Source organism: Panthera leo, chromosome F3 (genome assembly GCF_018350215.1).
Source record: "Panthera leo isolate Ple1 chromosome F3, P.leo_Ple1_pat1.1, whole genome shotgun sequence".
Classification (NCBI taxonomy): Eukaryota; Metazoa; Chordata; class Mammalia; order Carnivora; family Felidae; genus Panthera; species Panthera leo.
The window spans coordinates 65,754,589-65,776,862 of record NC_056696.1 but is presented as its reverse complement, the minus strand read 5'-3'; the positions used below and the strand labels follow the sequence as shown (position 1 = coordinate 65,776,862).

Here is a 22,274-nt window from a genome sequence, read left to right as displayed (position 1 = left end):
ATATATATTTTTGTGTTTCTCTTTTGAGTTGTCCTCTGACCCACTGGTTATTCAGAAGTGTGTTGTTTAATTTGCATTTTCATAACTAATCAAACCTGAGTTCAAGACCTGGGACTTTTCTATCATTTCAGCAAGTTCCTTAATGCTGTTTTCCAATCATAGCCACAGGGACCATCAGGGAGGTGATGTCAACAACCGTTATAAAACTTTCTTGTTCTTTGGATTCAGAAACGGACACAGAGGGTGTGAATGGTGTTGCTTGTGGATTTTTTTTACTCAACCTAATGCTTCTGAGATTTTTCCATGTTGTTTCACATTTCTTTATTTTTCATTTCCAGGTATTATTTCATTGCAGGAATATTCTAGAACTTGTTTAGGCATTCACACGCTCATGGTCATTTGCACTGCTTTACGTTTTCAATAAGTATGAATTAAGCAGCTAAAACATAATTATACAAGTCTCTGTGTGACAATATGCTTACTCGCTCTGACTATAGCTTTGTAGAAATTGGCATTTCTTGTTTTGTTAAAGATTAGTTGGCCATACATTTGTGCGTCAATCACTGGGTTTTCTCTTCTGTTCCATTGATCTATGTGTCTGTTTTTGTGCCAGTACCATTCTGTCTTGATGACGACAGCTTCATAATATAGCTTGAAGTCCATATTGTGATGAATTGAGCTTTGATTTTCTTTTTCAAGTTTGCTTTGGCTGCTTGGGATCTTTTCTGGTTCCATACAAATGTTAGACTTGTTTGTTTTAGCTTGGTGAAGAATGCTGGTATTATTGCGATGGGGATTTTATTGAATGTTTAGATTTCTTTGGGTAGTATGGACATTTCCACAATGTTTGTTCTTCTAATCCATGAGCATCGATGTTTTTCCATCTCTTGGTGTCTTCTTCAATTTCTTTCATAAGCTTTTTTTAGTTTTCAGCATATAGATCTTTTTATCTCTTTGGTTAGGTTTATTCCTAGGTATCTTATGGTTTTTGATTAATCATAAATGGGCTAGATTTCTTGAATTCTCTTTCTGTTGCTTCATTATTGGTGTACAGAAAGGCAAAGAGTTCTGTATGTTAATTTTATATCCTGTGACTTTGCTCAATTTATGTATCAGTTCTAGCAATTATTTGGTGGAGTCTTGCAGGTTTTCCACAAGGAGTGTTATGTAATCGGCAAATAGTGAAAATTTGACATCTTCCTCGCTGATTTATATGCATGCCCTTTCTTTTTGTCGTCTGATTGCTGAGGTTTCCAGTACTATGTTAAATAGTCATGGTGAGAATGGACATCCCAGTCTAGTTGAGGATAATATTAGCTGTGGGTCCGCAGTGAGCTTGGAGCTTGCTTAAGATTGCCTATCTCTTTCTTTGCCCCTCTCTCCTCCTTGCACACACTCTCTCTTTAATAAAAAAGGGAATTTCTTATTTTTGGTGACTAATATGAAGAAAAGCAATTGATTTGAGAACTTTCTAAGTGTACTTATTGTATTTGTAGTCCTTCTATGGATTTAATAAGATTTTTTAAGTACTCAGTCACGTTATCTGCAAATGAAGGGTTTTATCATCCCTTTGAAATTATTACATCTTTTCTATCTTTTACTGATATTATTACACTGGTCTGGTCTTCCGGCATGATGTTGTGTAGAGTGGTCAGATTGCTTATCCAAGGGAAAAGAATTCAATATTTTACACTGTGGAAGGAGTAGGAACAGAGTTGTTGTTTTTTTTACATATAATAATAGATATTTATTTTTCCAAATAATCTTTGTACAAATATTGAGATGAGTAGCTTATCTTCTTTCCGTTAATTTGACTAATTTAGTGAATGGTTTCAACATATTTTCAAATAGTAAATCGGTCCTGCATCCTTGGAATAAATCCCCTTTTGTCATGAAACGTTATTCTTTTTACATACTGATGGAATACATTATTTTTCATTAAATAGGCTCAATTTTGGAGATGAGAGAAGAAAGGACTGATGAACTGAAAAATAAAACAATACAAATAAGTTGATCTGAAGAAGGAAAAAAAGGGTTAAAATGAATCCATTCTGTCAGATTTTTTGAGACGATATCGAGTAGTCCAACATTTGTGTAATGGGAAGATCAGAAGGAAATGAAAAGATACAGGGGATGAGAATATTTCAAGAAATAATAGCTGAAAACTGCCCAAATTTGGTAGAACACAATGAGGTAGAAAGTCATGATGTTCAATAAATCACAAGTAAGAAAAACACAAAAGCATATGTAAACACACCATACACAAATAGATGAAAGCCAAAGTTAAAGAGAAAATGTTGAAACAACAGGAGAATTTGCATAGAATAAAATGACAATGTCATTAAGGGCAGTGTGTGCATTAGAAATTAGGGAGGACAGAGACACTGAAAATGATATAGGGGAAGACGAAGAAAGGTACTCCATGGACTAGGAATTTTTTATCCAGCAAAACTATATTTCACAAATGAAGGCAAAATGAAAAAAATCCTCAGATAAACAAAAATGAGGAGAGTTGCTAGCCAGCATGCAGTGTAAGATATACTAAGAGAAGGCTGAAGGAAAATGAAGCCCACGGTAACCTGGATACAAAGGGGAGAACGAAGAACCCTGAAATTGAATGTGAGGTTAAATATAAAAGTTTATATACGCACGTGTTAAGTACTATCTTAGTTTCTTTAAAAAGGCATATGGCTGTTTAAAAATTATAGGAATGTGTTGGTGGATTTAAGTAAATGGAGTCATGTCATTGCAAGTTTTCCATATTTTGCTAGAAATCATCCAATATTAAGTTTACGTAGAATGTGTTAAATTAAAAATGCATGCTACAGTCTCTAGGTCGACAGATGAAACAGTAGCAAGTGCTAGGGAAATTGCTAGAAAGCCAATAGTTGTACTCTTATACTAATGTCCATGTCTTGCTCATCTTTTGGACCCTTAACTCCTGTTTTTAAGTTTATTTATTTTGAGAGAGAGCAGGGAGAGGCAGAGAGAGAGAGGGAGAGAGAGAATCCCAAGCAGGTTCCGTGCTGCCAGTGAGGAGCCCCATGCGGGGCTTGAACTTCAGAACCCTGAAATCAGGACCTGAGATCAAGAGTTGGATGCTTAACCGACTGATCCACTCAGGTGCCCCTTGGACCCTTCTGACTGATGCAGGTTACCATAAATGACACGGTAGTGAAGAGAAGCGTTCCTGAGGCCACTTGTTGTCGTGTTGGCCCTTGTCACCTTCTCTTCAGTAAGTTATTTACGTTCTCTATGCTTCAGTCTTCTTATCCAAAAAGGGAGGGTAATCAGAATAATCTTTAAATATTTTGAGTGTTCAGTTCATCTAATGAAGTCAGCAAAACGTCTGGCACTGAATGCATTTTAACAATCATCGTTACCATTTCTCCTGAGCCAGCGAATGGGCAAAAATGTGTATTGGAAGGGTGGATTCACACTGCTGGTGTACTCGAGAACAACGCGCATTGAGCGAAGAGTTAGATAAGATGACGAAGCCTGGAATTTCTGGATATTTTCAGGTTTCAGGATGGTCTGACGGATGGATTAAAAATCTGGGTACAGTTATTGCAGTATTGCAGAAAGATGGAAATAAAGTAAGGCTCCTTTTGAAAAATGTGTCTGGTGGCACCTGGGTGGCTCAGTTGGTTAAGCACCTGACTCTCGATTTCTGCCTAGGTCGTGATCTCACGTTTCGTGGGATGGAGCCCCGCGTCGGGCTCTGCACTCAGAGTGTGGAGCCCACCTGGGATCCTCTCTCTTTGCCCATCCTCTGCTCTCTGTCTCTCTCTCAAAAAATAGATAAGCTTTAAAAAGATGCGTGTGAAAAAGTGGAGTGGACAGATGAGGGTAGGTGAAGGGGGTAAACCTGGGAAATGACGGTGCTCTCAGCATGTGAGCATCAGTGTGTGTGCACCCGTGAAACTGGACACAGGTGAGAAACAGTCATCTCCAGCTCGTGAGACCACAGCAGGGGAAGGTGAATTCCTGTGTTCTTAGTATACATCTTACAGGGAGACTCTAAGAGGTTGAATCTGAGTTCTGCGATCTTGGATGGGTCACTTAGACTCTATTGGGCTTGGTTTCCTCTTCCATGAAATGCGACTGTCAACTGTCTTTCACCAGGGCATTTGAAGCTTTAAAAGAGATTTGACAGGTGAAAATAATAAATATAATATTTAGCACATATCGAGTTGTTGTTTGAATAATGATGCTAGCATCTGTTTGTTCACGGTTCCTCTTATGGTTTCCCCAAAAGAATACTCACAGCTAATGGCAAACGCCATTAGAGGTGCTTCCTGACACTACACCCATGGGGACAGGGGACCCTCAGAGAGAGAAGCTGTTTCCGTGGAAGCGGAGATGACTCACCTCCTGGGTCCACAGGTGTGGAAGCTGTCCTGGTATAACCTGGGAACATCGCCTTTTGCCCACAGCAGGAGTTTCTGAGATGGATCTCAGGTCTCTTCTCCTGCAGGCAGGGTGGCGGGGTGGCGCGTAGAGCACGGTCGCTGAGAAGGAGGGCTTGCCTCCCCATGAGCCTCTTCGGGTGAGGGTGAGTAGAGAGCCCCCCCTGCCCAGTCTCCCAGCGGCAGCCCCTGGCAGCTGATCGGTGTGCTGGGGACCCGCCCCTTCCCTGAGTTCTGATGCTTCCTCCAGTGCTAGGCGTGGACTCATATGGAAAAGACTTTGGGAGAGCGACACAGACAAGGGATTCTTGCTGAGCTCCGTGTTCATGGGAGTGCATGTCCCACGGTGTCTGAGAAGAGTCGTCACTAGGGGAAGGAATGTTAGATTAGGACGCACTTCTCCTCGAGTCTCGGTTCTGCTGCCTGACTCATAAAACAATGTCCATTAAGCCACCCTCCATCGCGTTCTAACAGGCGACGCGTATGTGTCCACGTGAATATTCTTATGCGGGTGTATATATGATGTCGGTATGAATATATGTGTGGTGCACACATCTGCTTATTTATGTGCTATCTCAATAGATGTGCATTTATAGCATGCCTGATGTATTTGTGATTTGTGGATATGGTCATTAATGGCGAACGTGCGCTGTACTGAGGAGATATGCATGATTATGTGTGAGGGCTTTGCACCTGGTGTGCATGTACACGTGTGTGTCTTTGTGTGTGCACATGTGTGCACACTGTGTGCCTTTGTGCATGCCTGTGCATGTATATACATGCATGTGAAATGGATCCACATATCTGTGCCTCTAATGGGATAAATACGTTTCTGAGGTTTGATGGCTGTCTCAATTACGGCCATCTTTTTGAGTTCCAACAGACACAAAGGAATGAGAACCCACCTCATCCTGCCTTGTAAAGAAGCGGGGCATCTACAGACAAGGAGGAAGGGATCCACACATCTATGAGGGTACCACCGAGGATGGGGCAGACCAATGCAACCACCTGGAGGGGCTTTGTCTTCCTGGGCTTCTCCGGCTTCGGGGAGCTTCAGCTCCTGCTCTTTGGACTCTTCTTCTCTCTGTATCTGGTCACCCTGACCAGCAATGTCTTCATTATTGTGGTCATCAGGCTGGACAGCCATCTGCACACCCCCATGTACCTCCTCCTTTCCTTCCTGTCTTTCTCTGAGACCTGCTACTCCTTGGGCATCATCCCTAAGATGCTCTCCAGCCTGGTCATGGGGCGCCAGGCCATCTCCTATGAGGGCTGTGCTGCCCAGATGTTCTTCTCTGCCTCGTGGGCCTGTACCAACTGCTTCCTCCTGGCCGCCATGGGCTTTGACAGGTATGTGGCCATCTGTGCCCCATTGCACTATGCCAGCCGCATGGATCCTCCTTTCTGCGCCCGGCTGGTTGGCACCTCCTTCCTGAGTGGGTACCTCTTTGGGCTGGGAATGACACTGGTCATTTTCCACCTCCCATTCTGCGGCTCCCACGAGATCCAGCACTTTTTCTGTGACACGCCGCCAGTGCTGAGCCTGGCCTGTGGGGACACAGGCCCGAGTGAGCTGGGCATCCTCATCCTTAGCCTGCTGGTCCTCCTGGTCTCTTTCTCCTTCATCACCATCTCCTACGCCTACATTCTGGCAGCTATCCTGAGGATCCCCTCCACTGAGGGGCGGAAGAAGGCCTTCTCCACCTGTGCCTCACATCTCACAGTGGTCACCATCCACTATGGCTGTGCCTCCTTCATGTACTTGAGGCCCAAAGCCAGTTACTCTCTTGAGCGGGATCAGCTGATTGCGGTCACCTATACTGTGGTGACCCCTCTCCTCAACCCTATTGTTTATAGTTTGAGGAATCGGGCTGTGCAAACAGCCCTGAGAAGTGCCTTCCGAGGGAGGTTGTTGGGCGCAGGATGAAGGCTCTCCCGTGGCTCAGCCTCCTTTGCGTAGGCTGGACTGAGAACAGGAACCCAGGCCGACCGGCCACATACTCTGCGTCTCAGGTCAAAGCTGTCCCATCCCCAACCCTCTGGGAGAGCCCAATCCTGCAGCCTACAGTCCCGGGGTGGGGGGGCGGGGGGCGGGGAGGGCTGCTGGGGGAGCGGAGCAGGGCTTCCTGCTCTGTCCATGGTGCTTAACTCCCACTGAGCTCAGAATCTGAATTTCCACTTTCGGCCTAAGAGACGCCACCACGGAAACCCCATTCGTTAAGAATTTTCCAGCTCGGCTGAACAGAGAGCAGCTTGGCACTTCAAGTTCAAAGCAGGGCTGGCTGGGGCCCTATCAGGGATACAGTAGATATTCGTAAAATCACTGCATAATTAGACTATCCTACCTATAATGCTCTTCCAAGATCGAAATTCATTGAGAATCTATTTGACAGATTCGTTTGAATGCTCTGTTAAATGAAAAAGTAGGGTTTTTTTTTCTCTCCCCCAGAGGGTGCCTTTCATCTTTTTTTATATTATTGTCCCATCTATCTCTGGCTCATTGTTTCTTTGTGCCCTGTGTTGGCCTCATGATCTCTGGTGTTAAGGACCTCCTTGCTTGGCTCACTCCCTGGCACGGACACTGTCCTGTAGAAACTGTGGAGGATACACTGTCCTGTGTATTACACTTTCCACCTGTAATATCTCGTGCACAGACATTCTTAGGGGTAAGTAAAGGTATCATGAATTCACACGGTTGTCAGGTAGGAGTTTGAATGCAGGCCCTGTAACTAACTGTGTGATGCTGGGTAAGTTACATTACCTTTCTCAGCCTCAACGTCCTCATCTGTAAAATGGTTGTAACTTGGTGGTTTTGCATGGCTTACTAAACGGAACCATGCATGTAAAGAATTTAGCACAGTACTTGGATCATAGTCATCTTCCCATAAATGTCAGTTGCTATTATTGATAACGAACTAAACAAAGTAATATCAGCTTTTAGTTTGGGGAGAGGTTAATTTCTGTGGAGAATCAGAGACTTCAAGGTTAACATCAGTGGATTTCAGAGGTTTTGTGTCTAAGGTGATACTTGAACTTGTTCTTCACAGGTAGGTAAGTTTTAATGCAGTCAGTGGGAAGGAAGAATCTGTTAAAAGGGAAAATAGGGTAACTAAAGTCTCAATGGCAAGGCAATCTAGGCCTGTGTCAGAGTTTGGCGAATTGTCCCGAGACGCTGAAATTGCGTCACCAGTGGGGCTGAGAAGTTGGTTTGGGTGAAGGCATTTTTTCGCGGAGAGCAGCTTCAATACCTTGCTTCAGGCTTGATGCCTTCGGCAGTGGGAGAGAGGACACCGTAAAACCTCTGAGCAGAGAGCTGAGTGGCGTCTGGAAACCGATTCAGGAAGATTAATCCAGCAGCAGAGAGGCTGACAGATCTCAGCAGAGAGAAAAAAGAGGCAAAGAGATCAGTAAGAAATCCATCATTATCATCATAAAGAAAGGCATGGAGACCAGAACATGGATAGTGGGGCTGGAAGCTGAAGAAAATTATGAAACATAAGAGGTTTTGAAAATGCCGAATTCACATAATTCAGCAATGAATGAGCAGTGGGGGGCAAGAGTTGAGAGAAACTCATATTGGGGGGATTTTTTTTCAAATGAGAATTCATACTTGTCTATGTTCTCAGGGAAGAAACACAGACGCCAGTTAGAACTTTGTGGAAATTAAATTTGGGAAGAAGGGAGCCAGATCCCAGAGAAGAGAACAGGTTGGGGAGAGGTAGGAGAGTTAGTCAGATGGCAGAAAGGGCCTGGGTCATTGGAGAGAAGTTGGGTACTCTCGCATCCTTTTCACTCCGGGCTGGGAGTAATCTCCCCATTGCACTGAGGCTGCCTGAGCAAATTCATTTCCCAAATCGATTCAGTCCATCTAGCACAGCATTCCCTAAATGCACACCAAGCAGTGGTGGGTAAAGATGTTCCAAGAATTAGTAAGTAATACTCAAAGGTCCTACTGACTTCCAAATGTAGTAGTCTTAAGTTTGGAAGGACGTAAAAATCACATGGGGGTGGAACGATTGTTCAGAATAGGTGTTCCTGGGAGCCATCCCTACAGACAGAGCCTACAACTGACCTGGGGTGGGGCCAGCCAGAAAGAGTTTATGAAATCACTCTAGGTGATTCAAATTCCCTCCTTTGGTTAAATAAGTGACCATGTTCTTCTTACAAAGAATAAATCATCCTTCCAGGCACATCCACGCCCACACACACACACACACACACACACACACACAGCAAAACAGAGGCCCCTCCGATGTGAACACGACCACATGTGCCCAACTCATGGTCCTTAAGGAGCCCATTAAGCCACGAGGGTCTGGAATCTGACTTCCTGAGGTTAAAGCCCTGATCTGCCACATTTTGCACACGTGACCTCGGGCCAGCTTCTTCGCCTTTCTGTGTCTCTGTTTCCCAGCCATAGAATGGGATGATAGTAGGATCTGCTTTCTTTTTCTTAAATGTTTATTTATTTTTGACAGAGAGAGAGAGAGAGAGAGCGCAGGGGAGGGGCAGAGAGAGAAGGAGACACAGAATCTGAAACAGGCTCCAGGCTCCGAGCTGTCAGCACAGAGCCCGACACGGGGCTCAAACTCACAAACCATGAGACCATGACATGGACCGAAATCGACTGCTTCACCCATGGAGCCACCCAGCACCCCTAGTGGCATCTGATTTCTAGGGCTCTTTTGGAGAAGATTGTTATAAAGTTTTTAGAACAGAGCCTGCCACGCACAGAGCACTCCTTACAGCCATCTGTTATTGTTTGGAGCTTCCAGACAGCATCACTTGAGGCTGCCTGTTCATGTTGGTGGAAGCTGGGACCAGCAGTGCCCTGCATCTTGCATTCCATGATTTAACTGGACAAGCAGGAGTACAGGGCTGTTGCCTGGCACAGCATCTGACTGGAGAAAGCAGGAATCCGGACCCTGGGCCTTGAGAGGATTGCAGATTGGGAAACCGGCCTGGATACAGGAAACAGAAATCTGACAGCTTCCAGGTAAATGCCTGGTGTCAGAGAGGTGCATTAAAAGTAAAGGGGAGCATTCTTTTAGGAGTGGAAGAGTTATAGAGACACAACTGAGCAGTAGGGATCACGAAAACACCCACGGATGTAGCTGTAAGGCTGGGGCTCGGAAACAGGCTTCATTCTATATGTTGTAAAGAAAAGAATTAATAGGACTAAGTCAAGGGCTCCAGTTTAAAGTAAGTGAACAGAAAGCTAAGAAAAGATGACTATTGGGGCGCCTGGGTGGCTCGGTTGGTTAAGCATCCGACTTCGGCTCAGGTCATGATCTTGCAGTTTGTGAGGTCGAGGCCCGCATCAGGCTCTGTGCTGACAGCTCTGTCTCTCTCTCTCCCTCCCCAAAATAAATAAAATGTTAAAAAAATTGAAAAAAAAAGTAGAGTATCAGTTAGGTGAAACTTAAACCCAAATCACGAGGGACATTTGATGTGAGTTCTAATTGTTAAAAGTTGAATACTTACAGACCCAACAAAATTATGTATGCTGCTCCCTGCGTTTCCATTTTTACTTGTGTGCCTAGGTGGTCAGAATCTGACTTCAGAGGGAGCTGTACGTGACTCTGACATCATCTTCTTGTGGTCTTTTGTTGATTCATCAGATAATATTATCTCCTCTGGCCTCACTATGACCCAATATCTTTCATGAAATGCTAATAGTCCTTTGCCTTAAAGAGCATTTCTTGACCCATCGTGCCTAATAATCTGATTTCGGCCTTGCAGATACTTGGGGGAGGGGGAGGCTTGGGCCGAGAATGGAGCCATACTTACCTTTGTCTTTGTTCGTTACAAGCACGTGTTTGTTAGAGTCTCCCTACTTCTTGGTAAGTGTGATATTAATGATACTATTTGTGATGGTCCATTGGGCTAGCTTCTTGTCAACGGCAACCATTCTTGGTAACTCATAATCAAGTGGTTTTTCTCTTCAAATCCTTTTTGATTTTCATGTTCAGTAGTCTCCAAATGTTTAAGCAAAACTTAGTAAAAAGCTTTATACATTATTAGCAGCAAAGATAGCTTTTTGGTCTTAACCAAAGATTCGCTTAAGTGTCTCCAGGGACAGAATTTGTCCCTGGCTGAGGAAGGACTGACTTTTGTGTGAAGGATGAGTTGGGACAAGGCGATAATCAGGTAGCAATATCCGGGGGCTGGCCGCGGACACCGTGCAGGATGCTAGCACAAGGTACAAGGCCGACTGACTTAAGAATTCTCTCCAGCGAATGACACCGTCGGCTTTTACAAGTGTGGACAGAACGTCAGCTTTGGCCCGAACACCTTTTGGAGACAGTACCCCCCTCTTCTTGTTTTTCTTCCTTAATTCTTCATTTTGGAAACAGTTCTACTACTTCTTACTAATTCTCTTCTTAGAGAATTAGAATTCTCTAATGGGAGGCAGAAGGAAATCAAAACCAATAATCTCGTCATCGCATTAAAATGTAAGGGCAAACAGAGTACAAAAGGAAGCCCTGTTTGGCCAGAATCTCACCATTCTGAGACTAATGACATCCTCTCTCATGGAGAAGTATGGAAAAGGGACAGATCAAGAGGAAAACAGGTGCTGGTATTTTTCTTCTTCTATAGACACAAGTATTGGGGTTCTCCAGGATGTCAAATATCTTCATTTCCAAATGTAGGAGTTTTATTTATTTATTTATTTTGAGAAAGACAGAGACAGAGTGAGCGGGGGAGGGGCAGAGAGAATCCCAAGCAGGCTCCGTGCTGTCACTGCACAGCCCGACTCCAGGCTCGAACTCACGAAACCGCGAGATCGTGACCTGAGCCGAAACCAAGAGTCGGACGCTTAACGGACGGAGCCACCCGGGCACCCCTCAAAGGTAAGAATTTAGACATGTTCCAAAACTCAAGAGAAGCTCTTTGTAACTCGTCTTGGACTTTATCCGTTCCACCCTGGCCCTTGTTCGCAGTGTAATTACCTGCCCATGTTTAGATGGCTGTGTGATTCTCAGAAATACAGAAGCTCACGTGTGTAACACGTTACTTCATATTGCCCTATTAAAAAGAAATACTTAAATATGAGGGTTTTTTTTTTTTACAAAAGGAAATATTTTATTCCGTAATCAGAACAAAACAAAGTAACAAAGAATGTGTAGACTCCAACAAGAAAAAATAAAGAACTTGACCCCTGAGTAGTCACCGGTTGCATAAGAAATAAGCCCGTGATGCTTCCTCTCCTCCAACTCTGTTAATGCCTTATATCCTCCAGCTTGAGATTTTTCCAGGTCCTCTAATAAGTGTAACACACACACACACACACACACGACTATCTCCCTCCCCCCATACTTGCCTGTCTCCTTCCCCCCCCACCCAGTACTTCCCACCACACCAAGATTTTCTACGACCCCGGGAAAGCTGTTTATCAGTTGCCAAAGTAGGAACTGGTGAAGCCCACGTAGTCATAACCAGCAAGGTGTCTTTGGCCTCGCGGGTCGATGTATTCTTGCATATGCGATGCACAGAACTGCACTTGTTCTGGGGTTAGGGCCTGAAACAAAACAGAGATACAGTCCCAGGGATGAAAAACAGCTGACTCCTTGGGGCTGGCGATAGGCCTTGGACCTTAGGGACCGCAGAGACTTAGAAGCAGCAGCCGGCCCTGTTCCCACCGCACACCTTCTCCGAAATCTGTAATGTCCCAGGAGTAAGACCAGCCCATCTTTTCAACCAGCCCCGACCCAGAGGCTCCCCTCTCACTTTGACCACACACACTTTACCCCATTCCATAAACTTTGGGATAGGAAACAGTTTTCCAAATTGAGTTTCAGGTTTGGAATGGACTGCTACAGTCATTAGAGGATGACTCTACATTTTTAGGCCGGGACAGGACAAAATGAAAGGTGAGTAAAGCAAATGACAAGTTGTGCAGTAGAGTGTCTGAGCCAAGAGGACAAAAGGTGGGTGGGGGAGGAGGGTAGCTGCGAATGGGAGGCTGCCCCGGCCCCAAGTAAGCAAGCTCTGGAATACGATGGGAGCACGGCGACCATGGACGCAACTGGAATCTGACCTGCTTCATGTCGTCTTTGGTAATATAGGCCTTGCCCTCTGCCAGGGCCTGGAAGCCATTCTCTATTTCATCGCTGGACTTGATGTTCTCTGACTCCTTGTCGATCAGGAATGAGGTGTAGTCCTCCAGAGTGATGTAGCCCTTCCTGGGGGATAAATGGGCTCAGCTCTCTGAGAACATGGGCTGCGATCTCTGTTTTGGCCCTGCTTCCCACACCCTTGCAGCTAAGCCAATGCAGCTTCCGCGGCCCCAGCCTCTGCTCCCGGGGGAGCCCTCTGGCCGGATGCCCCTCACAGTCTGCAAGTCTCCACCAGCCCCAGTCCCCAGGCACTTCAAGCTTTACAAATTGAATCGAAGGCCTCAATTTTTGGTCTTGTGGCATCCTTGGCATTGGAAAGAGCTAGCACCTTCATGACTGTCTCCACCCCACCCCCACCCCCCATGCACACAACCCCACCCCCGCCAGTTGGGTATCTTAGGACCTTACAGGGAAAGATGCTTCTCTCAAGAACCAGTTGAAATTCATAGATCAAAAGTGAGAAGCAGGAATCGAGCAAATTGCAGGGGCTGTGCCTGAGCTAGAATCAGTGCCATGCACTTCGGAGCCGATCCTACCGAGGCAGAAAAGGCTGCCCGACTCATGTCTATACAGTCTGTGTCTTCCTATTCCCGAGATGAGTTAACAGAGTCATGTTTTATGGATCATTTCACTCTCTGCGCTGGTCTCCAAGCCCCATTCCCTCAGTCTCCTTCCTACCTCCCTGGATCGACGACATCCAGGAACTTCTCAAACTTGGGCTCAGGTTCATCGTCCTCCACCATGGGCAGGTAGTAGTTGAGTCCTCTGAGGCAGGACCGGAAATCTTTGTGACTCAAGCGCCCCGTCAGATTCTCATCAAAATGTCTGAAGAACAAAACCATTTTATCAAGTTCCATGGAGAACCAGATAAGAACAGAAATGAACAGTTCTTGTGGGACTGGCTGAGGCTTTAACATGCCACAGGTCGTCAGAGGGCTGAGTAGAGAGCTTGCCTGTGTTTCTGCACTATTTTTAACCCGGTGGATGGAGTAAAGACAGTCAAATGGGGAGCATGAGAGAAATGCATTTTCTCAAGTCCAGGAATTCTCATAGACACATTCAAAGCCGTGACTTGAGGCTCATTAACACGTCTAGATCTTCATTTAAGATCTTACCAAGCCACACTGAGGGGACAAATTTAGTTATTTGGAGATTCATTCTGAATGTGTTGGAAAGCAAAGAACGGGTCAACTATGAAGATCTACTCACTTATAGGTTGTGCTGAACTCCTTCAATGTCTCCTCACTCACACCTATGGTGTCTCTGAAAGGAAAAGCATGAATTGGCCCATGAAATGAAACAGAAAAACATCAGAAGACTTGCCATGTGGGAGAGAGAGGGATGTCGGTGGATAATATGCTGTTCAGATCATCTAGTTCAGGGCTTGGCAAACTATGACCCGTGGGCCAAATCTAGCCTGCCACTTGCTTTTGCACAGTTTAATGGGCTATGGAGGGTTTTTACCTCTTTATGTGGTTGGAAATAATTAAAAGAAGAAGTGTTTCATTCAACATTAAAGTTGCACGAAATTCAAGTTTCAGTGTCCATAAATAGAATCTTATTGAAACACGTACATGCTCATGAATTTGTGGGTTATTTATAGCCCTTTGTCTCTACAACAGCAGAGTGAGTAGTTGCAAACAGAAACGACATGGCTCTCGAAGGCTGACGCATTTACGACTGGTCTGTTTACAGGGAAAGTTTGCCAATCCCTTGTCTAGATAATAATGCTGTCATTGTTATCGACACCTAAAGCTGCTTTGACGTAATTAATTTATTTGGAAAAACAAGCGAATTTTGCTCTTCTGGCTCTCCACCTTGACTATTTCTTGCATTCTAGACATCTGAGACAGGCTTTTACAAAAGGGACTGCTTCCTGAAGAGATCGCATAAGATCAAGGGACTCTGAGAACTGAATGACGAATAGCTTCAGGGGGATGGGGCGCTGTCTCCTGTCTCAAAATAGATTCCCATATAAAAAGAAATCGTCATTCTGTGGGGCAGCGCAGAGAGAGGGAGAGAAAGAGAATATTGATTAGTCTGGAGATGGTGTGCGTACTACCTCCGAAGCAGCTCTTTTATAAACAGTACCCCAAACTCTAGCCCTTGGGGCTCACTAAGTTCCTGACACCCAGTACCGCCCACGCCCTGCCCAGCCCTGGTCACGGGTCCGCAGTACTTGGCTTGGATCTGTTGTTCCAGGTTGTGCTGCATCCGCGTTCCCAGCTGGTGGAGCTGGTCCCACTGCTGGGCCAGCCCGATGGTGCTGTACTTGATGTCCAGGACCAGAGCCTCTTCTAAGTTGTCTCCCAGATCCTCAGTCTTGGTCAGCTGGCGCTTCATGGCCTGAATCTCCTTCTGTTTCCGCTAGAGAAGACCGACAAAAGGAAAGAGCGGTCACACAGGGTAGCTCCGAACCAGGCGATGGTGGAAAAGATTAAGAAGCTGATGGGTTTGGGTTTCCCCTGCCTGCTCCTGAATTATTTTCAGGCATCTTCCTGTCCTCTGTGAAAAATGAACTGCTCAAGAGGTCCACTTCTGTATTCCTCATTTATGCGATGGTGGGAAGGTTAAGTGATGGGACGTCTGTCATTCTGGACATCTGCCATATAGAAGTCTAAGAGTTAGCAGTTACGTGCTGCAGGAGAGAGGAGTAGCACCTCCAGGATGCCTCGAGAGATCCTCTACATTCAATCGTATTATTTTCCCACGTCAAATGACAACAGAAATTGGGGAATGCTCCAGATTGTAGGCCCGGAGCTTCTGTATTTGTTCTCATTTTTTTTTTAAGTTTATTTTAAGTTTATATCTCTCTCAAAAATAAAGAGAGAGAGAGGAAAAAGAAAGACAAAGAACATGCATGTGCACAGGCACCGGGGAGGAGCAGAGAGGATCTGAAAGATCTGATGGGGACAGAGGATCCGAGACGGGCTCCATGCCGAGAGCAGACAGCCCCACACAGGGCTCAGACCCACGAACCCTGAACCTTGAGATCATGACCTGAGCTGAAGTCACACGCTTAACTGACTGAGCCATCCGGGCACCCCGGCTCTCATTCTTAATCATCATCTTAATCATAATGATGTAGGCATTATGAGCTCCATTGTACAGATACAAAAACTCAGGTTCAGACATTGAAGTGAACCGATGTCCTTGTCCGTGAAGTGTCAGTCAATGGTTAGAATGCAAATGGCGGGCAGGGTTGGGACTAGAACCTTAAGCTCTTGACCTTCAGGCCCGGAAATTTACCTAAAAGTACTACTAGGGTTGCCTTTGGGTTCACGTAAAAGCTCTCCCGGTTTTCCTGGCACTCCTTGTAATTGTGGCAACATCCTCAGCTGATGCTCAAGCATTACTTACTTTATTTGCTTCCAACTGGGATTCCAGGGTTCCCGTCTCTTTGAGCAAAGACCTAGTTAAGAAGCAGACGAAAATGTTACTCAAAATCAGAGGTCAAGATTTCACCCAGACGGACTGATTCTGACAGCCTACGTTTCTCCACCTCTGTATCTTATTATAATGGCCTCTTCAGAATGAATTTTCACACCAGATTTCCATGAAACCAAACCCTTCTGTCAGCTAGCAAGTTGCTGGGCAGATGAGAAGGGAAGGAAGGTCTGTCCTCATTCTTCTGTGCCTGTGAGAAGGCTGCCATAGTCCCCCTGATTCTTACTCTGGGACATACCCTTAACCTAACAAGGGCAAGTCTCCCCCTCGGGGGGTACAGGGCAGGATGATATACCCTGTACTTCTCTTTCCACCCCATGCTTCCACTTAGGTGCCATCTCAATCTGATGGTGACAATGACAAAGATGCCCCATGCTGAGTCCTCCGTTTGGTTCCAGAATATAACAGACACATTTGTGACAAAACAAACACGGTAACACAAATTACTGACCCATCCAGAAAATAAGCCCTGGGCGTGGAGGTCGGGAGCAGCGATCAGAAGAGAGAAAAGAGAAACCACGTGTTAACATGGATGACTTCAATGATCTTCTTTCCTCAGATCTAAGAAATATTCTAAATCTTCTGAAACCAGAGAAGAGGAACCTGTTTTGCACTGTCCCCAGAGTCTCGCCCCCTCAGAGGAGCCTCTGTGGGGCTCCTCCTGTCCTGGGATGGAGAAGAGTTCAGGTGTCAGGTGACCATGTGAGGTGTCGGGCACACACTGCTGGGGGTGGGGGTGGGGGTGGGTGGGAGGGACCACACCAGAGGCAGAGGATGATGCACTTTGCTTTCTCTGCCCTCTGTCACATGAGTTTCGGCCATGACACAGGATTGCTTTCTGCTCATTGTCTGGTTTTTCCTTGCTGGGTTTGTGGGAGCAGTCGGTATATATCACGGACTGTCAAAACCACCACTCTGACCACATTTCTGACCCACCTGCTGGAGACGGCCTACAAACCTTGACATTTATGCTAATGTATTACACCTTCCAAGTCTCTTCTTTTCCAGATCATTTGCCCCGGAAGATGTGACAAATGTTATCGTCAGGTATAGGACATTCTGCATTTAATAAAAGCAGCCCGCACCTATTATCTCACTGATTTTCACCACAGCTTCTTTTTAACGATGGGGCAGCCTGAGAGCTTCATAGCAGGTGTTCACAGTAGGCTCCGCCTTTGGTCGTGCCCATAAATACACACATGAACTGGAGCAAGTCAACTCGTCTACTGATCTTCTTCCCACACTTGGGGACAGAGGTAATCGAATCGGCTCTGTGCACATTTCAAGGTCTCTCTGAGAGTGAAGGGAGGTGACGGGTATAGAAGCACTTTCTAAAGTGCCAACATAAGGGACTGCTATGGTTTTTAGACTTTAATCACAGGCAACGGGGGAAAATGAGAGCCTCAAGGAGAGAATATGGAAGGCAACACGACGGGCAGTGGCACGAAATTCTCGTTTCTTGCTTTTGCACGGACTGACTTAGAAAACCATCAATTCCAGATGAAAAACACAGACAGGATCTGGTGATTTTAGAACACCATAAATCCTGTAGGACCCCCCCCCCCACTCTCCTCAGACACGCATTTCACCCCCGTGGTGACACAGGGATCATGGGTTTGGGGACAGCACCACGCACCTGGTCTCCAAGATCCACTGAAGGAAGGCACTGGCGTTCTGCTCAAACTCCTGGCACATCTCAAAGTTCTTGACTTGCCTCTCCTCCTCATTTTGTAGCTCCTGCTCCCGTTCCTAAACCCCGAATCACAGAGAGAAGAGTGAACGCTGAAGACCTTTCTTTGTAGTAAAATAGCTGCTTTGTAGCTATTCTCAGCTGCACATCTTCCCCTGATCTAACCTGTCTTCCGGAAGCATGTAGTACATGATCCTATGTCATCCCGCCCTCTCCTCGCCCCCGAAGGAGAAGGAAGCTCCCATCACGCATCTGTAAGACCAATCCCAGTGACAAATAAGCTAGTAATAAAGGCAAATCATCTTTCTTCTCATTTTTTTTCTGGGTGAAATTTCATTTAAATGAACATAAAAGGAGCCTTTTAAGGGAAAGCAGCCTTCCTTTAGGGAAAGGTAGTAATGAGAGTTGCCATCTAAAATTGGTGATATTTTCATGAAATTTTTCTGCTAAGCTTTTTAATATTTTCTCCAGTTTCTATGATAAATGTCATTATCGACAAACACAAACACATAAAAAAAAGGCACTTTGGAGGTATGTATAAAATGCATGCCTTGGATGGGGGAATTCTAGAGACTGTGGACATATATACAAACCTCGTGAACTTTCCATAGCCCATTTTTTTTAAACGTTTTTATTTATTTTTGAGACAGAGAGAGACAGAACATGAGCAGGGGAGGGGCAGAGAGAGAGGGAGACACAGAATCTGAAGCAGGCTCCAGGCTCTGAGTTGTCTGCACAGAGCCCGATGCGGGGCTCGAACTCACGGACTGTGAGCCCTGAGCTGAAGTCAGATGCTTAACCGACAGAGTCACCCAGGCGCCCCTCCATGGCCCATTTTTACAGCCACCTCCTGGAACTTGTGTTCGCCTCCCTGAATCACTGCTCACCACCCGGAGGCATGAGAGTGTCTGAGCTCTGGGGCATAGGGCTATACTTTACTGTGGACATATTTCCAACATTTTCTTAGATAGATTCCGTTGCTGTCCCAACGTGGTTATTAATAGCGTCCTTTCCTTCTCAAAAGGCCCCCCAACTTGTATACTAAATTAGGTGGTCACGCTCGCCACAGCGAAAGAATGTCTCTGCCGTGTGCCGTTACCTTGGTGATGTCATGTAGGTGCTTCCAGACCTTCTCCAGCACCTCCATCGTCAACCAGGTGTAAGGGCTGGAAGGCACGTCTAAGGCCTTAATCTGCTGGTCCAGCTCCAGCAAATAGTTGAAGTCCGACTGGGCCCCCACCAAGGAGGCCAGGAAGGCCTCCTGGTCCTTCTGCAGTTTCCGTATCTCGTTCAGGGAAACGCAGTGCACAGGCTCTGACAGGTCCTCCTTGGCGTTCTCACACCAGTGGTTGAAAGCGGAAGCCTTGTGTGCAAATTCCATGAACAGCTCCTCAGCCTGCAGAAGAAAAAGTCACCTCCATCTTGCCCGATAAAACCCCTCAGCAAAAGAGAAGACTGAGGATGTAAAAAAGAAGAATGCCCATCTTCAAATATTAGGCGGGTCAGCAACTGTGGGAGGGCAGAACGGAAACCACCGAGCACCATGTGCTCAGCAGGCGGGCAGGCGAGTTCGAGGCCTGGCGCCCTGGTTGAGAGTAGCCGAGGCCTCCACCATCTGCACGTAAGGAGGCGGAAGGACTCTTAGCATTGTTTTAACTCCGAGAGTCCAAAAGAAGCGAGGGCCATTTTCAGCCATACGATTTCACAATTTGTTATTCTGAAGTCTGTGCTCCCGTTCTACCTGTCACACAGGGAACGTGCAAACATCAGTGTTACATGAATGCATGGATGAACGTTTGAATAAGCAAATCATTTATGGGCTAGGCCAGTCTATCCACCTCTCTCTGATGTCTCTTTGTCTGTACTGAGTTCTTTTCCTGCCTTCCTTCTAGAACTTGTTCAGGGCTCAGCTCGTGCTTGAAGCCCCTGCTTAAACCCAGCTCCCACCCTCTGGTCTGTACCCTTACTCCTACGTTACTGTCTGGCGTTCTCCATATGCTCTCAATGACTGAATTCTCTGAATTTCTGAACAACAGAAATAGCATGGATTGTTCCAAACACTGGTGATCAAAACTAGTTTTGGATTTAAAATGTATCACAGATTTGGGGCACCTGGGTGGCTCATTCAGTTGGCCATCCGACCCTTGATTTCGGCTCAGATCATGATCTCGCATTATGGGATCAAGCCCCATGTCCAGCTCTGTGCTGACAGAGTGGAGCCTGCTTGGGATTTTCTCTCACTCCCTCTGCCCCTCCCGCATGCTCTCTCTCTCTCTCCTTCCCTCTAAAATACCCACATACATACATACGTACTCAGAAGTTTATACTTCCCAAGAGATTTATTTTAAGCAAATATGAAAATGAGTTTTCATCCCCAAATATGGAGGTTAAAGAGGAAAACATTGGCCTAAATGGAAGGGAGATTACGAACCATTACACCATTACATCTTACCCTATACTCATTTGGGCAATGTATATGCTAAAAATAGACCAGTACAGAGAAATTGACTTGGCTCCTATACAGGAAATAAAAAAAAAAAACCTATAAAGTATTTCGTATTATTTTGGTAATATTCTGGATCACCTGAGTATTTTACAAAGATTTTAAAATCAGAAAATAAAATAGCAAATCTCTTTGCAGTTCAAAAATTAAGCTAAATAGAATCAGAAGGTAAAGCATCTTTCTATCTAGAATGCATATATGTGTGTAAAGTTGCCCCCAAATTGATTTAATTTTTCACTTAAGATTTATTTCTGTAGGTTCCATACCAACAGAGTAGTTAGCTAAGCATCCAGACTGACTGATTTTTGTCCGTGCGTCTGTTTCCTAATTCCCCTGCCTGTCTTAACTTGCTGCCCGGTATAATACTTATGGCCTAGGAGTGCTCAGTAATGTCACTGACCATCCTGACTTCCTTTTATTATTGGTATTTTTTATGATCAACATCCAATACCCTAGCGGCCACCACTAGAAAGAACATTTTCATCACTTATACCTACATAGAACTTAGTGGTTTGCGCTGCATTTTCAGATCCATTATCTCTTAATAGTCATAACAGACCAGCAGGAAACAGTCGTAATATGATCCAATTTCATAGATGGCGGAATCAAGGCTCAGAGATGTTAAGGGACATATACAAGGTCTCCCAGCCAAGAAAGATCAACACAAGGTGGGAACTCAGGTTTTACTGGTTGAGTGCTCCTTGTGTCTGGGCTAGAGAAAAGCCCAAGGACAGCCTTACCTCCCGCCTGTCAGTTTAGTTCTTTCAAACACTAGGACCTTTCACCCTTTGACCCACCTACTTCTTCTACTACATGTGCCTGGCTTCTCTCTCAAGTCAGCTGGACAACTGACAAGTCAGTCTTAAAAGAAACAAACAAACAAAAAACACAACCTATCAATCTAAAAAAAAACCCAGTAACTTCTTATTCAGTAAGAATGCCAGGGCGCCCAGGTGGCTCAGTCAGTTAAGTGTCCGACTTCAGCTCAGGTCATGATCTCATGGCTGGTGGGTTCGAGCCCTGCATCGGGCTCTGTGCTGATGGCTCGGAGCCTGGAGCCTGCTTTGGATTCTGTATCTCCCTCTCTCTCTCTCTCTCTCTCTCTGTCCCTTCCCTGCTCATACTCTGTCTCTCCGTCTCTTAAATAAACATTAAAAAAACTAACAAAAAATTAAAAAAATAAGAATGCCTTCCTGATACTTTCCACGCACTCACTCCAATGTCTCTAGATTACCCAAACAGGGTTTCCAGTATCTATTTCTGGATTCCATGGCTAATAGAATATACAGATAGTGGACGACTGATTATGGCTCATCTCTCTCTCTCTCTCTCTCTCTCTCTCTCTCTCTTTTTTTTTTACCTTCTTTAGGGGAAGCTGCTTTTCCAGCAAGTTCTGTCTGTGGGCTGCAGAGGCTTCCAGCAGCTCCCCCCAGCGCCTCAGCAGGGCAGCATGGCGCTCCTCAATGGCTTTGGTCTGGCTGTGCTGAGCGGCCACCAGCTGGTCCTTCAGGTCAGTTATCTCCGACAGCCTGTCTTGCTGGAAGCTCTGTAGGCTGGCGTCCAGCGTGTCCTGGGAAAGACCCAGACAGGAGCTGTGAGCGGAGATACAACCCAGATTCCCGGGGCCAGTCACACCTGGGTTCTACCAGATCTTTTATCATGGACAAGACAAGGTCTAGGAAAGGATTAGAGTGATGACCAAGCAGAAGGAGACGTAACTTCGAGACTTAAGTGAATGTCTGTGGTTGGAAGTATGGCTGAGTTTGAGTGGATGTGTGTTTTATAACCAGACCTTAGGGTAGGTGTAATATTAATATTAAGGGAATACGGGAGCATGGGACGATCTTCCGCATTTTTTGAGTCAAAACTAAATGCTTCCTCCAGCTCGCATCCTTTCTAAGACTCTTTTGCATCCTCTGTTAGGTTTTGTGCTCTGATTGGTAGCAGACAGCTCACTATCAGAGATCTTGGAGGTATACACACCGACAACAGACCTCTTGCGGGGCTCAGTTAGATCACGATTCATGGTGTGTGTGTGTGTGCGTGCGGTGTTGAAATCAACATCACAAAGTTCTGGATACTGAACTTCCAGATTTAATAGGGTG

The 22,274-nt window shown here is 45.5% G+C and overlaps 2 protein-coding genes across 7 annotated transcripts in view; one reads left to right on the top strand and one right to left on the bottom strand.

Annotated features, from left to right (window-relative positions):
- Window positions 1–5,394: 5,394 nt before the first annotated feature.
- Window positions 5,395–6,336, top strand: LOC122211402 (olfactory receptor 10Z1). The gene has a single exon (XM_042924494.1). The coding sequence runs from the start codon at window positions 5,395–5,397 to the stop codon at window positions 6,334–6,336; it is 942 nt and encodes a 313-aa protein (XP_042780428.1).
- Window positions 6,337–11,756: 5,420 nt separating this feature from the next.
- Window positions 11,757–22,274, bottom strand: part of SPTA1 (spectrin alpha, erythrocytic 1) — a 64,357-nt gene continuing 53,839 nt past the window's right edge. For 4 of the 6 annotated variants that reach the window (XM_042925515.1, XM_042925514.1, XM_042925513.1 and 1 more), the window contains 10 exons: window positions 21,530–21,739; window positions 18,766–19,062; window positions 17,613–17,725; window positions 16,428–16,445; window positions 15,890–15,941; window positions 14,709–14,896; window positions 13,739–13,792; window positions 13,208–13,354; window positions 12,451–12,595; window positions 11,757–11,931 (listed from right to left, as the gene is read on the bottom strand). In XM_042925515.1, the coding sequence (XP_042781449.1) occupies window positions 11,806–11,931; window positions 12,451–12,595; window positions 13,208–13,354; window positions 13,739–13,792; window positions 14,709–14,896; window positions 15,890–15,941; window positions 16,428–16,445; window positions 17,613–17,725; window positions 18,766–19,062; window positions 21,530–21,739 (1,350 nt within the window). In that variant the 3' untranslated portion in view covers window positions 11,757–11,805. Of the gene's footprint in view, window positions 11,932–12,450; window positions 12,596–13,207; window positions 13,355–13,738; window positions 13,793–14,708; window positions 14,897–15,889; window positions 15,942–16,427; window positions 16,446–17,612; window positions 17,726–18,765; window positions 19,063–21,529; window positions 21,740–22,274 lie in introns of those variants that run through there. The other 2 variants (XM_042925518.1, XM_042925517.1) reach the window with 2 other exon arrangements.

Coding starts and splice junctions, on each gene's coding strand:
- LOC122211402 (XM_042924494.1), top strand. CDS start 5,395: ATGGGGCAGACCAATGCAACCACCTGGAGGGGCTTTGTCTTCCTGGGC.